Source organism: Leishmania mexicana, chromosome 8, assembly GCF_000234665.1.
Source record: "Leishmania mexicana MHOM/GT/2001/U1103 complete genome, chromosome 8".
NCBI classification, from domain to species: Eukaryota; Euglenozoa; class Kinetoplastea; order Trypanosomatida; family Trypanosomatidae; genus Leishmania; species Leishmania mexicana.
Genome location: NC_018312.1, coordinates 309,237 through 324,018, shown reverse-complemented (window position 1 = coordinate 324,018; position 14,782 = coordinate 309,237). Strand labels below are relative to the sequence as shown.

At 59.7% G+C, this 14,782-nt stretch overlaps 4 protein-coding genes across 4 annotated transcripts; all 4 read right to left on the bottom strand.

Annotated features, from left to right (window-relative positions):
* Window positions 1–169: 169 nt before the first annotated feature.
* On the bottom strand, window positions 170–2,281 carry LMXM_08_29_2000 (conserved hypothetical protein; the record flags this gene model as incomplete). Its single annotated transcript, XM_003872308.1, has 1 exon — window positions 170–2,281. The coding sequence occupies one exon, from the start codon at window positions 2,279–2,281 to the stop codon at window positions 170–172; it is 2,112 nt and encodes a 703-aa protein (XP_003872357.1).
* A 679-nt stretch (window positions 2,282–2,960) lies between these two features.
* LMXM_08_29_2010 (conserved hypothetical protein) lies at window positions 2,961–5,057 on the bottom strand (the record flags this gene model as incomplete). Its single annotated transcript, XM_003872307.1, has 1 exon — window positions 2,961–5,057. One exon carries the CDS (start codon window positions 5,055–5,057, stop codon window positions 2,961–2,963), a length of 2,097 nt encoding a protein of 698 aa, XP_003872356.1.
* Window positions 5,058–7,043: 1,986 nt separating this feature from the next.
* LMXM_08_29_2020 (putative protein kinase) lies at window positions 7,044–9,491 on the bottom strand (the record flags this gene model as incomplete). The annotated part of the gene is made up of 1 exon (XM_003872306.1): window positions 7,044–9,491. One exon carries the CDS (start codon window positions 9,489–9,491, stop codon window positions 7,044–7,046), a length of 2,448 nt encoding a protein of 815 aa, XP_003872355.1.
* Window positions 9,492–11,435: 1,944 nt separating this feature from the next.
* LMXM_08_29_2030 (N-acetylglucosaminyl transferase component,putative) lies at window positions 11,436–14,078 on the bottom strand (the record flags this gene model as incomplete). The annotated part of the gene is made up of 1 exon (XM_003872305.1): window positions 11,436–14,078. One exon carries the CDS (start codon window positions 14,076–14,078, stop codon window positions 11,436–11,438), a length of 2,643 nt encoding a protein of 880 aa, XP_003872354.1.
* Window positions 14,079–14,782: the final 704 nt, after the last annotated feature.

The following is a 14,782-nucleotide window of genomic DNA, read 5'->3' as shown; positions in this document are numbered from 1 at the left end:
CGTCACCAACATGTGGGAGATGGACTCACCCACAAAGTGCACAGACTCACGCATATGTCCGTTGCGTCCTGTAATGCTCTTGTTGCACGAGTACTCGTCGCTGTCATTGAGGCGCCTTCCATGTTGCACTCCCCTCTTCGACAGCAGCGGCTTCCGAACAGGGGCACGGTTACTTCTCACTGGCAACACCCCTACTCCCGCCCTCGACCGACACAGCGGCTTCTGGTGGCCTCTTCCATATCTTTGCCACGTAGAGAAAGCTGGACTGAAAGAGACGGGGCCAGAAACGACTCCCCAAGGCGGCGTGCTCGTCCGCAGAGGGGGCGCCGTGGCTAGCACCTTCGACATAAGCGTACCGGTCGTGCCCTCTCTGCACTGTGCCGTAGTCGAAGACGTGTGCATCCAGGAGTCGCTGCACGTCACGCCGTTGCTCTTCGCTATTCATCCGCACGCAAGCGGCGACGCTGTCGTTGCTGGCAACGCCAGACACACTCTTCCCATCTGCCTCATGCGCGTAAGAGAAGGCTGGTACCAAAACGGCTGTAGCCTGTCTCGGGACTTCGTTGGCCGTGAAACGACTGCGCGCGTCACACGGATCCACCTTCTCATTGACCGCGTTGGCGCGCTCCAGGAATCGGCGCACAACATACTCGTTTTGCACGTACGAGTAGGAGCAGGTCGCGTACACAAGTGTCCCACCTGGTCGAAGCTGGCGATAGCCGTTATCTAGCAGCTTCGACTGGAGAGCAAAGAGAGAGGCGGATGAAGGGGAGGGAGTGTTCTTCTTGCTGTGCTCGCCGCTCCCCGCAGGGGAGTTTGCAAGAGGCTGCGAAGATGCGAATGGCGTCTTCTCTGTCTGCGGCCCCACTTCACCCTCCGCGATGCCAAGGTTCATGTGATGCATGCGATACTCGTTATCAACGCCTCTGCCTTTCCGGATTGTCGATACAGCCGACGACGTCGAACAAGCACCAGGTGTGGAGTTGCGCGCTGTAGCAGCGGCATTCGCATGCGGCTCGCCGAGCTGCATGTGGGCGACGGAGCCGTCGTGGGAGCATTCTGCATCCACAAGAACGCGGTCAAAAAGCAACGGCTGCGGGTGCGACGGTGGTGTAGTCAATGCGTCAGCCACTTGCGAGCCGCACGCTTCTTCGTGCAGCCATGCAGCCACAATGGGGCGGATGTGGGCGGGAGCATAGACGACAGTCGGCGGCGGACTCGACTCCGCCTTGTGAGACACTACACACGCAGCTGCCCCCGAAGCTGAACGGTCTCGCTTCGATCCTGCGGTTGCCGTAGTCGCGTTGTACTGACGCTGAAGCCGCCGCCTCTCCACCTTCGTCAGCCCTGTGCCAGCATCCACAGCCGATCCAGTCAGATCAAGCGCTGCCCCTGCGCTTTCCATGGAGAAGCAGCACCCATCACCGGCAAACAAGCACACAGGAAGCGATGACGGAGTGTCAGCGGTGCCGCCCTGCTGCTGCTGCTTCTTCAGTGTGGATCGAGTCATATATAAGCGAGCGAGACTCACATCCACGCCAACAACAAGGCCGTCTGCGAGGGACGGCGACGCCGCGGAGAGGGGTGAGCCGGTGCCGCCCGCGTGACCTCTCGTCACTGCATCCGCCAAAAGCCCCAGCTTCATGCCAGGAGCACAGCAAAGGTCCAGGACACGATCCCCCTTGCGCGGATGCAGAGCCACCACCGCCGCTATCGACGCTGCATCCATCGCAAGCAGCGTCCCGTCTAGAAAAAGAGGGTTGCCGCCCATGGGGTACGACCACGGGAGGGCAAACACACCGCAAGGCAGCCACGCCACCGGCTCGACGGACTCCAAGGCCAGGCCAGTAAGGGCAGCGAGGCCGAGACGCAACACACTGGCGCGGGGCGCGTCGTCACGAACGTTGCGTTTTTGACTTTGCGAAGCTACAGCTTCATCGGTGGCCGGCGAGGATGCCTCTGTGGCGCCTGCACGCATAGAGCCTTGCAGCGTGCTGACCATCCTCTCTTCTTCAGGAGACAGCAACGTGCTTGTACACATCCGTGCTGCCGTCGAGTGTGTGTCCAGCCGCAGAACGGCTTCCGCCCCAGCGTCCAGAACCCGTTCCTCGCATCGCGGATTGATACGGACATAGCGGCGACGGTGCTCGTCGTCGAGCAACGCACGCGCGTCAGCGAACACCTCGGGTGGAATGCATCCATCCTCGCAATGACGGATAAGCTCAGCGGAAAATGTGTGTGGGTAGTTGCTGTGTGCTGTCCCAGTGGCACCTCCAGCCATGGCGGCCACACACACACACGCACGCACACACCCACAGAAAGACGCACGGCTGGAGGAGCAGAAAAGAGCCCCAGTCGTTGCTGAATGACAGACCGGGTGGCCTTGCGCGCTGGCTTTGTGGAGGAGGCGTCGTATGGCGTGCCAACTTCTCCTGAAGAGGCAAAGCGGGACAAGCGGATAATAAGGGCAGAGGAGGAGGAGGGAGGGGGTTGACGTAGCGACGAGATTCTGTCGCTCACCTCGCCGCATCATAGAGGCAAATCGGGGGTGGATGGGTGGGCGGAGAGGGCTGCGGACGACGAAAGAGCCTAGACAGGAGGAGGAGGGGGGAGTGATGAAACTGTGGTCGTCGCGTTGACGGGAACCAGTTCAAATAAATCGGTGGTGTTTTGCACAGTCGGCGTAGTGACAGGCGTGTGTGCACGTGTATTCCGCTTTCTTCGCTTTGCCCATGGGCGTGTGGCTCTCGCGAAGTTCCTCATATTGTTTTTTTATTTATGGGTGTGCACTCCGTTCGTGCAAACATGTTCTGTGCGTGTATGTGAGTAAGAGAAAAAAAAACACACCCCTTTTGACAGCGTGGGCCAGGCGCCTCCTTCGCCTAACGTCCCCACAACTGTGGAAAGCTGCCCCTGTTGCGCTATGAGCTCGTGCGGGGTGAGCGGAAGGCAGCTCAGGCTTACAGTCGTGACTTTGGCCCTCTGACACCGGATGCAGCCATTGCAGCGGCGACGGCGCCCTCGCTGATCGGCAATGCAGGCGGCGCCATCTGCCTGAGTTGATCGGGGTAGTGCACCGGGACAAGAAGGACGCCGACACGCACTGCATTCCAATGACACACCGCTGCAAGCTGCGACGCGTTTGTGGAAAGCACGTGCACCTCCGCATCGGGGTTGAGAGACTTGAGCATGGCGGCCACCGCTGTCACGCGCTCCACGGAGGTGATGCGGCGGGGAGAGTGCAGCACCATAGGGAAGGGTGCAGTCACGGCGGACGACGCCTTCGGAGAGACGAGCGAGGAAGCGCCTGTATCGGCAGCGCCTCCACCTGCTTCACGTATCACGAGGTTCGTCGCGGCGTCCTCTGTGTCCCGTTCTTCACTCTGATCGACTCCCACGGCGCAGATTCCCTCAGCGACTTCCCCAACAGGTGTGAGACGCTTCAGCAGCGCTTGACCATACGCGGAAGCGGCCTTCGCAACTGCGGCCGGAGTCGGAGGGCTTCCGGGCAGCAGGCTCTGCGTCTCCGCCTCTTCACGCAGCGCCTTCAGCGCCTCAGGACTGGCTGGCCCCCCTTCGCAGAGGTACGTGTGTGCAAGAAGTTGGTGCGCATAGGGAAGCACACGCAGCATGCTCCACTCCTCCCGTTTTAGCAGAAGTCCAATGCGACGCAGCGTCGTCTTTATATGGAGCCCTTGCATTGAGTTGCCATTCTCGCGGGCGCGCCGCACCAGCAGGCGCACGGACGCAAACGGAACAAACACCGAGTCGTAGTGGTGGATAAGGGACTCGAAGGTCGTCGAGAGCAGGACGTTGTGGTCGACGACAGCCACCCGCCCTTGCACGAGCCAGCGCTGCTCCAGCGAGCCGCTTGTTCCGAGCTGCCGCGTCGCAGCTGCCACAACGTCGCCAATCTTATCCTGGAAGGACTCGTACACGAGCAGGGCGTCGTGGGGACGGGGATGGGAGAGCAGCGCATCCATCATGGCGACACTCAGGGACAGTGTGTGGGTGAGTGGGTTGCCGGCATCAACACAGTCCAGCTTGTACTCGCGCTCCGCAAACTGGGTCGCCTCGTGGTTCAGCTGCATTCGGAAAAGGTTCAGCAGTACGTTGCGGTACATGGTGTCTGTTATGGGCATGCCAAGCGCGTGCGCCTCAGCGACGCAGCGGATGCAGTGGGCCACGCTGTGTGGATGAAGCTGCTGCACTGTGTTGAGAGTCTCGGTGCTGGGCTGCACGTTGTGCTCCTGCATGGAGTGGAACAGTTCGATGCCCTTCTCCCAGTTGCGGCCCCCCATGGTGGCGAGCACCGCGTTGTAGTGCCCCGCCGTCACCTCCACGCTTGCCTCCAGTGCGCGTAGAATCGCCAGACCGTACGCCCACCGTGCCGGCATCTTGCTTTGTGCGATGAGGCGAAGGAGCTCGAGGTAGACGACGCCGTTCGGCTTCGTGCCGTGCTGGACGGCGTCCGAGAAGACCTTCAGGCCCATCTGCCAGGGCCCGTAGCGGCGGCACGCGTTCATGACAGCATGGACAGCAAGAGGGTCCAACACCTGCTGATCCCGCCACATGCTTTCGCAGTGCCGCATTGCCGCCCTCCAGTTACCGGCGTTGCGGTAGGTCGACAGGAGGGCGCCGTGAAGGCGTTCATTCACCTTACCCTCCGAGACGGCGTCCTTCCAGAACTGCAGCGCTTTGTGCGTTTGCCGCTCGTCATTTGCGTGTGCCATGAGGACGCAGTAGTGCTGCGACGTTAGAGGCTGCTTGGCATCGCGAAGGGCCTGAACGACCACCTCGGTGCGGTCGAACCGGCGCAACGCGCGGTGTTGCTTGAGAAGAGCGGAGATCTGCTCCCGGGGAAGCTCGTTCACCCGCAAGGCGTGCTTCACGGCCACCGGCAGCCGCTCCGTCGGGGTCTGCGCTAGAACAGCCGTCACAGAGGGCTTGGCTTCGCTGGTACGATGAACAACGTTCTTGCGTTTGCCGTAGAGAAGTCGACCCACGTTCGGCTCTCGTGAGCGTCCTTGTTTATACAGTGCCAGAGTGCGCCGCATGCTACCCCCGAGCCACATGATGGATAGAAAAAGCCGAAACTCGACGGAGGAACGAAAAAAAACGTGCGCCACTGGTGGTGTTGTCCAACGCTCAACCGGCAATGGCGAATGTGTGTGTGTGTGTCTCCCGCGTACTCGAGCGCTCGTTCCACTGGGTAGTGGGAGAGACTACTGAGTGCGCACTCCAGTTACCGTCGATGGGGGATGCTTGACGGAGGAGGAGGTACAGAGGAACGAGTAGCTTGGGAAAAGGGGGGACAGAGGAAAAGGCGTCGTGGCGGAGTGTCAACGACACAGAGGCAAGAGTGCAGCGCTTGAAGATGCACACACGGCCCGATGTAGACGCGTACACGACGGAGTGCACAGATTTGCGGCTAGGCGAGCAGGACTACTCCCGCGTATGACGTTCCATCGCCACCCACATGCTCACGTATGAGCGTCGCGCTTGTTGGCCGAGTCTTCCGTGTGCATTTCAAGTATTAGTAACTCTGACAAGTCACAGCGACAAAGCTGTAAGGGGAAAGAGGGACTCCCGCGCGGCGTCGCTCCGCCACCTGCGTTCGCCCACACGCTCATGCACACGCGCGCACACACCACGCAGCGACAGTGGCACCTCCAGTAGGTGCACCACGAAAAATGAAACACACAAAGCAACTCCTCTCCCACCACCAGAAGAACGCTTGACTGCGAGTGCCGATGGTGCCGATGTACACCATCCGCAGCAGCAGTAGGCATCCAGACCTAGACAGCTACTTCACGCTTCTCACATCATCGCATCTCACTCGCACTGAATGTCGCTTCTGGTACTCGGCCTGCGTGGGGCATCCGCGATGCAGACAGACGCGCCCGCACGGAGGCCATCGAGCAGGAGAACAAGAAGGGGCACAGCCGAGTTGCAGCTCCGACGTCGAGAGAAGAGAACCACAAAACCCAGACAGAAAAACAGCAACAACGAGCAACACGAGAAGGGCACAGGTATACGGCCCCGAGCCAATCAGCTCACAGCAATATTGGACGAGTAAAGGCACGAGAGAAAGAGGGGGCAGGGAGGTCATAGGCGAGTGCCCAAAGCAGCGATTCCGACAAGCCCCTCCACACACACGCACACATGCGACACCGCCCCTCTTTCGGCCTTCAGTCTTCTCCGACCTCCGTCGGACTCCACCGCTAAGCGGACAACAACAAAAAAGAAAGACGATGAGCTACAGACGGGCGCTTGACAGGCACTCGCGTCAGAGGAAGGAGCGGGGAGGGGTCGTGTCCCTTCTTCCTACTCCCCCTCCTCCTGTCGCACCGTCCCAGCAACATTCGGCGACGCACGCCGTGGGAAGAGGAGGGGGGAGGGAGAGAAGACGCGTGGAGGACGGAGGGCGCGAGCACGAAGGCAGAGGCGCAAAAAAAAAAATGTACCTGCAAATGAAAAGAAGTGGAAAGATCACGCTAGTGCGGCGGCGGCGGAGAGAAGGTCAGAAAAGTGCGCTACCCTCTCGAAAAGATACATTACCTTCCTCTTCCTCCCGTCCATTTTTTTTCGTTTGCACGGGCGCGCAGGGAGACAGCGGGGATGCGGAGTGTGAGGGTCAGAGCCGCTGCACAGCGGTGTGTGTGTGTGGGGGGGGGGGGGAGGTGCGCATCGATAAAGGAAGATGTACAGTGGATGCCTTCCCGACGATGAAGCGCATCGCGTTCTGTACAGGAGTAGAGACGGGCGTAGAGAGACGCGTCGACACACATGAATGTCAAACCGTCGCTGCGTCGGACGGAGAGCTAAAGCGCAGATTGCGCTCATGCGCTGTCGCCATGCCACTCCTTTCTCCAGCACATCTGTACCGATGGCCTCGTCGGCTCCGCGGGCCCCACCCCCTCTTGTTCTCTGCGACCCGTCGCAAGCATGTGTGTACGTGCTAAGGAGCACGTACGCTTAAACACGCGCATACATCTTCTACAGCAACCCCGCCGCGCCAGCTCCACTGCTTTGCGTTCCCCTCAGCCCAACTTCCTGACCAGCGCATCAGAGAGAAGAAGCACCAGGTCCGCGGCGACCATGGCATTGCGCACGACCTTGAAATCCACCAGGTAACCTTTATCGTGCCGCTCGTGAATGCGAAAGAAGTAGAGGGAAAGAACGACAGGGTTTGCCGGCGGTGAGGCTCGTTCCGCAACTGCGGAGGTAGAAACAGCGGCGCTCCCTGGTAGGGACGCGCCGCGTCGGTCACGCAGCGAGAACGTCGACTCAGACCCGCTCTCCATCACATGCGCCGGCGGCAGCACTCCCGACGCTGCGCTTCCAGAGACCATCGCCGCTTCCTCGTCTCCGTCCTGTAGGCCGCCGAAATAGTTGCCGCGCGCGGCCTGGCTCGTGCTAGTGCTGAAGCCACCACCTGGTGCACTCCCGACGCTGCGAGCCGCAGCGCCTGGCCGGCGTGTGCGGGCTATGTGTGAGTGGATGCACTCCTCGTCGCGTTGCGTGCTACCAGCGATGTCTCCGTCCTCGTGATCGTCACTGCTGCCGCTCCCTGCGGCACCGCTGCTGCAGCCAATGCGGATCGGTGCAGAGGATTCAGCGGAGTAGGTGCTTAGCGTGTTTCGGCGCGTGGACGCGTTGGGACTTTTCGTCGAGTCCGCCACCACACTCCATGTCTCGGCCGTTGACCGTGCCAAGAGGCGGAAGGGCGAGACCACCTTCCACTGCATTTCGAAGGTGCGCAGGACGTCATAGATGGCGGAAAGCGCCTGCTCTGCCCGCCAGTCCGTCATGATACCGATGCGCCAGCCGTAGTTGTTCTCCACAATAAACTGCTCCTCCTCCGCGGTGTACATGGCGTGCTTGCGGGCTACAGATCCGACGCGCGGCTGGTCGCTGAGGTTCGCCCCTAGCTGCGAAGCGGCGGTTCCACCAGTGCTGCTCTGCATGCCAGCACGTCGGTAGCTGCTGCTGCCGCCCGTGGGCCCAGCCGCGCCGCGCAGACTGCCTGGCGCATACGAGGAAGAGCCTACACTGCCGGAGCCAACCAGAGATCCGGAACACATCTTGGAAGTGATACGGAAGGAGCCGACTGCGACCGACCCGCCTGGACCACCATTGCCGCTGCCATCACTGAGGCTCGCATCGCTCACCTTTGTTGGGTCGCCAAGGGTTGCGACGGAAGCGGGCACGAAGTAGCCGCGGTTGTAGGCCCACTTGTTCCTCGTGGCGTCTTCTTCGTCGAGCAGCACCACCATCGCGGGGCTCTGCGTCAGCATGAGGCCCATGTTGAGTTCCCGCTCCGTCGCCTTGGGCTGAAACTTCGTCTGCTGTGCGCCGATGACGTGGTTCACCCCGCGGGACTCATCGCCGGACATGCCAAGCTCGCGCACTTCCGCCGCAATCTCGCGACGGCGGCGTGCGTCCAACAGAATATTATAGGCGACAAAGGCGACCCCGTAGCCAAGCTCGAGCTCCTTGCGCACATCTCTGTCCCGCACCCCCAGTCGCTTCGCGGTTTCGCTCACCAGCACCGATAAAATGCGGTCTTCCTTCACGCTGAAGATGGACTCACTGTACGACAACCGCATTGGCAGGCGCTGATTGAACCAGGCGTTGTCGCGGATCTGCGGGACGGTCAGCCGCACGAGTGGATCCACGACGAGGATCTGCTGAATGAGCTCCCGCGGCCCCGTCTGCATGTTGGATGGGATGGTGTACTTGCCTTTCTTGATCTTGCTGAAAAGGAGCGGGATGCTATCCTCGTCGAACGGCAGGCACCCGCAGAGCAGTGCGTAGAGAATGACGCCACAAGACCATACATCCACCTCTGGGCCAAAGTACAGTTTACCTGAAATGACCTCCGGTGCGGCGTAGTTGGGCGACCCGCACGACGTCGCGAGGAACTCGCCATCCTTCGTGATGTTCGAAAGACCAAAGTCAATCAGCTTTACCTGCAGCCCAGTTCCCAGCAGAATGTTCTCTGGCTTCAGGTCACGATGCACGACGCGGAAGTGGTGGCAGTATTCGATCGCGCACACAATCTGCTGGAAGATGTAACGCGCCTCACTTTCCCGCACGCGGCCCTTCTGGACAATGTAGTCGTACAGCTCTCCGCCTTCCACGTACTCCATAATAAGGTACATATCCGTAGGGGTAGAAATGACCTCATAGAGACGGCAGATGTTCGGGTGAGAGAACAGCTGCAGAATTTCGATCTCGCGGTGGATCTTCTTGTCCATGTTCGCGGACTTGAGTTTTTGGCGGTTGAGGATCTTGATGGCGACATACTCTCCAGTGTGCACGTGTCGCCCCTTCTTCACCTTGCCAAAGCTACCGCGGCCGATGGTCTCGCGAATGACGTAGCTGCCGATCATCTGCTCGGGCAGCATCGGGTTCGCGTGGGGACCACCGCTACGAGAGTGTGGGTAGCTGCCCTCTCTCGACGGTGGGTACGCGGCCTGTGCCATTGTGTGCAGCTTTTCGAAATGGCTGGCAATAGGGAAGCAAGCGTCTCACAGGAGAGGTTCACGTGCAGCCGCGCAGTGACCTAATGGGGTGGTGGAAGACGCTGAAAGGAACAAAAAGAAAAAGGGGTTGAGGGAGACAGTAGCTCTGCGTCACCACGCACAACGACAGGACGTTCACGGTGGGTGGGTGGGCGGGGGGGGGCGCGTGCGATAAAGGAAAGAGACGTGACGGGGAGCGTATGGCGAGGCGCGAGGAAGAAATATACAGCTGCAGAGAGAGAGAGTGTGTAGACGTGACGAATAGCCACGCACACGCGCAAGCACAGAGCGAGGTTGATGTGCCTAAGAGTGGGCAACAAAATCGAAAAGGAAGAAGAGAGCGAAGGCAGAGGTAAGAGAATCCGTGCAGCAACAAGAAGAGGTGGTGGTGATGGAGAGAGAGGGGGTGAGGGGGTAAGTGAGGGAGGGGAGTGGAGGGGGAGAGAAGAGCGCGTGGTGCGGGGCACCGTAGGGACACAGAACAACAGCAAAGGTACTGTTAGAGAGATTGTAGGAGCAAGAAACACCTGCATGCACACAAATAGCACACACATACACACAAACCGACACAGAGACAGTCAGAGACACAGAGAAAGTTGAAGGTGGCACAAGAGATACAATGTACGCCGAAATGGAAGTGGGATGTGTGGCGGAGAACAGAGACGGTGAAGGAGAGAGAGAGGAAGGGACGGAGGTGGGTGCTCGACAAAGCAAACCCCCGCCGATACTGTCGGGCAACACACGCACACGCACAACAACGCACCTCGCTCTCGCCCTCTGCGACGTCTCCGAGTGCGGAGGTGCTCCTCTAGGAGGAAGCAACGCAGAAGTAGAAGGGGGAAGGTAAGACGGCTAACGAGAGAGACAGAGATTTAAGACGGCACACGTGCGTGTGTCTGCGTGCCGAAGCTGCGGGTGCAGAGAGACAACCGGGCGGCACAGAATCAACAACGATGAAGCAAGACTGACCCTAATTGGTCTAATTTTTATTTGTTACACCCACACGAGCTCGGTGAGGGTGGCAGTCCAGACACGGACACCGACACCGAAGGACCTATACACGGCAATACGCGCACACAGAAAGAGAGACAGAGCACTCAAAACCCCGCGCAGGGGACGTGAAAAGAAAAAAAAATAAAACGTGAGACTAAGGCGCACGTATGTTGATTATGTGTGTGTGTGAGGGGGGAGGAGAGGGGAGGGGGAGGGGGGAGTATTGTTGATTGCGTGGTGACATGAACGCAAGAGAATATAATATAATATATATATATATATGTATATATATTATATATACAAGGGACTCAGCAGTGTGTGTTGACCGACGACGCGCGACTCGGCGATGAATCACCGAAAAAAGAGAGTACGAGATACGGTGGAGTGTGGGGAGGGAGAGAGAGGGTGCAGAGTATGTGTGAGAGGGAAGAAAGTGATTGCATTCACCACACGCTGTGCTCACGCTCGCATCTGCGCAGCTTCGCAAGAGCAGGAGGCGAAAGAAAAGCAAACCGCATTGCGCACTTGTCCACTGGGGGGGGGGGCGACAAGCTCACGCCACGGGCCCCTGCGGTTCTTTGGGCTCAGCTAAGGCGAATTTAGCTCCACGTCGACGAGAAGCGGTGCGATGTCCGTTTCCAAGTGGAGAACGGCGTACCGCCGACCACCACACAGACAGACGCATACGAACGCGCCGTCAGAATAGGTGCGGCACTTCCTTGTGATACAGGAGAGCGTGCGAGCTGACGGTGGTGGTTGTGGGAGGAGGTGGGGAGGGGATGATAACGTCGGCCTTGTGTTTCTTTTTCGTTTTCTAGGTCGGTGTGCAGTGCCAAAGAGGGAGAGCAAGGGGACACACATGCGCGATATGGCACAGTGCCACGTCCTTCCTTGTCCATACACTTCCACTGGTCATTTGTGGGTCTTGGTCATGTCCTCCGGTGACGGCGTACAGAGGGTGCACCGTGGAGACACGCAGTTGGTCAGAAGATGGGGCCCGAGAATGTCTGTCATTTTCGGTAAGTACTCAATCTTGCCGCGCAGCACCAACGAAACTACCTTTGCCGGCCACAGGCGAGTCATAATGATGTCCAAGACAACGAAGAAATCAGTCAGCATAGCCGATAGTGGGAGCGGCAGCGCCTCCACCGTCACCTCAACCGTGTGTGAGGCGAGCTCCTCCTCGTCGTGGCCTGGGCGGCTGCCACAGCCGAGGAATCGACGCACGCTGGTGATGACAGGATTCGAGAGCGCCACCCCGCCACTGAGACGATGCCGCGCACACAGCCAGTAGACGATCGGGTGGATAGGCACATGCAACGAGAGGTAGGCAATAGACTCGAGGCACGTCTCCATGTACCAAATTGTCGCCAGCACAAAGGAAAAGTACAGGTAGTACACGGTCAGCGTTGGAAAAAGGAAGGTGATGATGACGAAGAGAAATGTTCCAGCCAGCATCTGATCCACCTGAAAATGGTAAATGTCGTACCGCTTGCGCAGGGGGTTGTACTTGACGCCGTAGAACTGGCGAAAGAGGTTTGTCAGCAGAACGCGGGCGAAGCAGTATGGCAGCGCAATGGCGTGGTAAAGGAAGCGCAGGTGCAGCGAGACGAGCCCCGTCACGTCAGAGACGAGGGCAGCGGCGGTGCTGCAGCCCAGAAGACAGAAGATGCGCAGGTGGAATGCCATGCTAACCCACTCGTACACCGCCTGGTGATCCTCGGATGCTGGGGAGAACCACGTTGACGACGTCCCCGCCGTGCTGACGCCGGCGACTGTGCTGTACACGTTCCCCTCCACCGCCACCGAGGCGTCTTGGAAGGAGACGAGGCTTGGCAGCGTGGCAGGAGACCATCTCAGCAGCGCATCCCACACTTCCAGCACGCACTTGGCGAAGAAGCAGAGGGCCATGTTCAGGTCCTCGTTTACCTTTAGCCCAGCCGGGTAGCCGTCGAACCAGTCCATGTAGGACGCGTGCACTTCATACAGCCAGTGGCGCGCCATGTACTGCGAGGCAGCATAGAGGGAAGGGCCACAGGCTGACAGGCACAAGTAGACGAGCACTCCGAGAACCAGGTCCACTGCGCAGCGCGAGACGTAGCCAAAGATACAGACATAGCGGTGATTGACGGAGGACGAGACTTGGTGCGGCAGCACCGGATGGAGGCCGCAGGAGTCGTTGGAGAAACTGACGGCGCACAAAAAGTGTGCGAACTCGGAGGTCCGGTAGAGCAGCACCTCTGCTGTCTTGCTGAAACGCAGGAGCTTCAAGAGACCCACCACGTAGGTGGAGATGAAGTCGACAGCGTACTTGAGCACCCCCGTCAGCGGCTCGACGGTGTCCTCCTTCACGTAGTTGAACAACTGCTCCTTCTGCATGACGCGGCGCACATGTCGGCCAGCGTGCATCGTCGCCAAAAGGACGCTCATCTCTGCCCTGTCCGTGGTCGAGGTAAAGTCGAGGCGAGGCGGCATACCCGCCGGCGGCGGCGGGGCAATGCTCTGCGATGGGGCCGGTGTACTCTGCGCGAGGAGCTTCTCGAACTGCAATGCCGACTGCCCCCTCCACCTCCGATCATTGCTGTCTAGTTGGTCCATTTCCGAGTCACTGAGCGTCGTCACGCCGATCGGCGCTGCCGTCGCGCTGCCGTCGCCCTCCGAGAGCGACAGGCTCTCCTCCTGGGCTAATATTAGGCGGTCGCGCACGAAGTTGTTCCGATGCCGCTCGGTGGTGAAGGACGTTTCCTGTCCGAAGCTGTTGGCCTGAACGGTGAAACTCAGGTTGTCACTGAAGGCCGTCCCCCAACGCTTGTCTGCCCGCACACTCGACTGCTCGCCCGTGTCGCGGTCGGAGAAGCAGCTGTCTTCGGCGGCCAGTGTGATGGAGTCGTTCACGACGCTGGTGCGGCGTCGGCGCTGCTGGTGTCGCTTGAGTACGCGCGGCTCTGCCTCTTTGCGCATGACCTGCGGGAGAAGAACACCCTCCAGATTCGAATTCGCTCCTGGTGCACACACCGGCGCGACGCCGCTCTGCAGCTGTCGCACGCCTGACACCCCGTAGAGTGCTGTGGCCGAAAAGATGGTGGGGCGAATGGAAAGCGCCTTAGACGGATCGCACCGCACGACATGCAGCTGACAGGGCTGCACGCGCGCGCCACAGCACCAAAGTTCCGCCAGCACTGGCCCCTCAAGCAGCTCCAGCCAGAGATAGCTGCCCTTGCGGGCGCCGCGGATGTCTTCCTCCTCCGCGACGGAGCACAAGTTACAGCTGGGGAGGGCGCTGTTGGGCCACACGCAGCCGAGGATGTTCAGGCTACTGTACGGTATCTCCGGTATGTGCCCCTTGTAGTTCTGCAGGGCACACCGGATTTGCTGCAACTCCGCCTTCGCCTCCGGTAACGTGCAGTTGCGCAGAAACCAGGTCACGATGATGTACAGGCTGCGGTAATTCCACCCCACCACCCACGCAATAGAGTCCTTCGGACCCAGGATCTGCATGGCGGCCGAGAGTGGCCACACCAGCATGCAGATTTCGGTTGTGCTGGAGAGCGGCATGATTCAACTGGCGTCGCTTTCTTCCGATCGGCGCGTGCGTGTATGTTCGGGTGTGCGAGTGCACGTAGAAGGGCTGCTAAGCAATCCGTCAATGACTTCGCTGCGGTGTGCGAAAGAAGTAGGTGGGAAGAGATACACCTCCAGGCAAACAAGACTGAAGAGCACGAAGGACGACCGGCGAGGCCGAGCAAGGCGGCGCAAGAGGAGATGCGCTGAGTTAAATGGGCGAACAATGAGCAGGAAGGGGAGGTGAGAAACGCACAGAGAACACAAAGCGGGCGGTGGGCTTCATGGCAGCAAACAACAAAAGAAGAAGGACACGATGCGCCACCCCGCGCAACGGCGAACGATCGAAGGCGGAGGACACGAGACTGTGCATGTGCGTCTCGCCGGCGGCTGAGGGGCTGGGCAGTGAAGATCTGCTCGAGCGGCGGCACACAAAGGTGAGGAGAGACCTGTGGCCACTGCCGTACGTTTGACCCTCTCACGTCAACTTTACCGTTTCTTCTCAGAGTTTCTTAAATCATAATCGCCCCCCTCTGCGCCTCTCGTTCTCCACGTGAGCATTCGTTTCCGTCCTCCTTTGCCCTGCGCCCCCCACCCCACCCATCTCTACTTGCTCTCGTAGAACCGCGCTCCTGCCAGCATCGTAATGGTTGCGCAGTGGCTGGGGCGGCGGGGTGGGGGTGGGGTGGGGGAGAAGA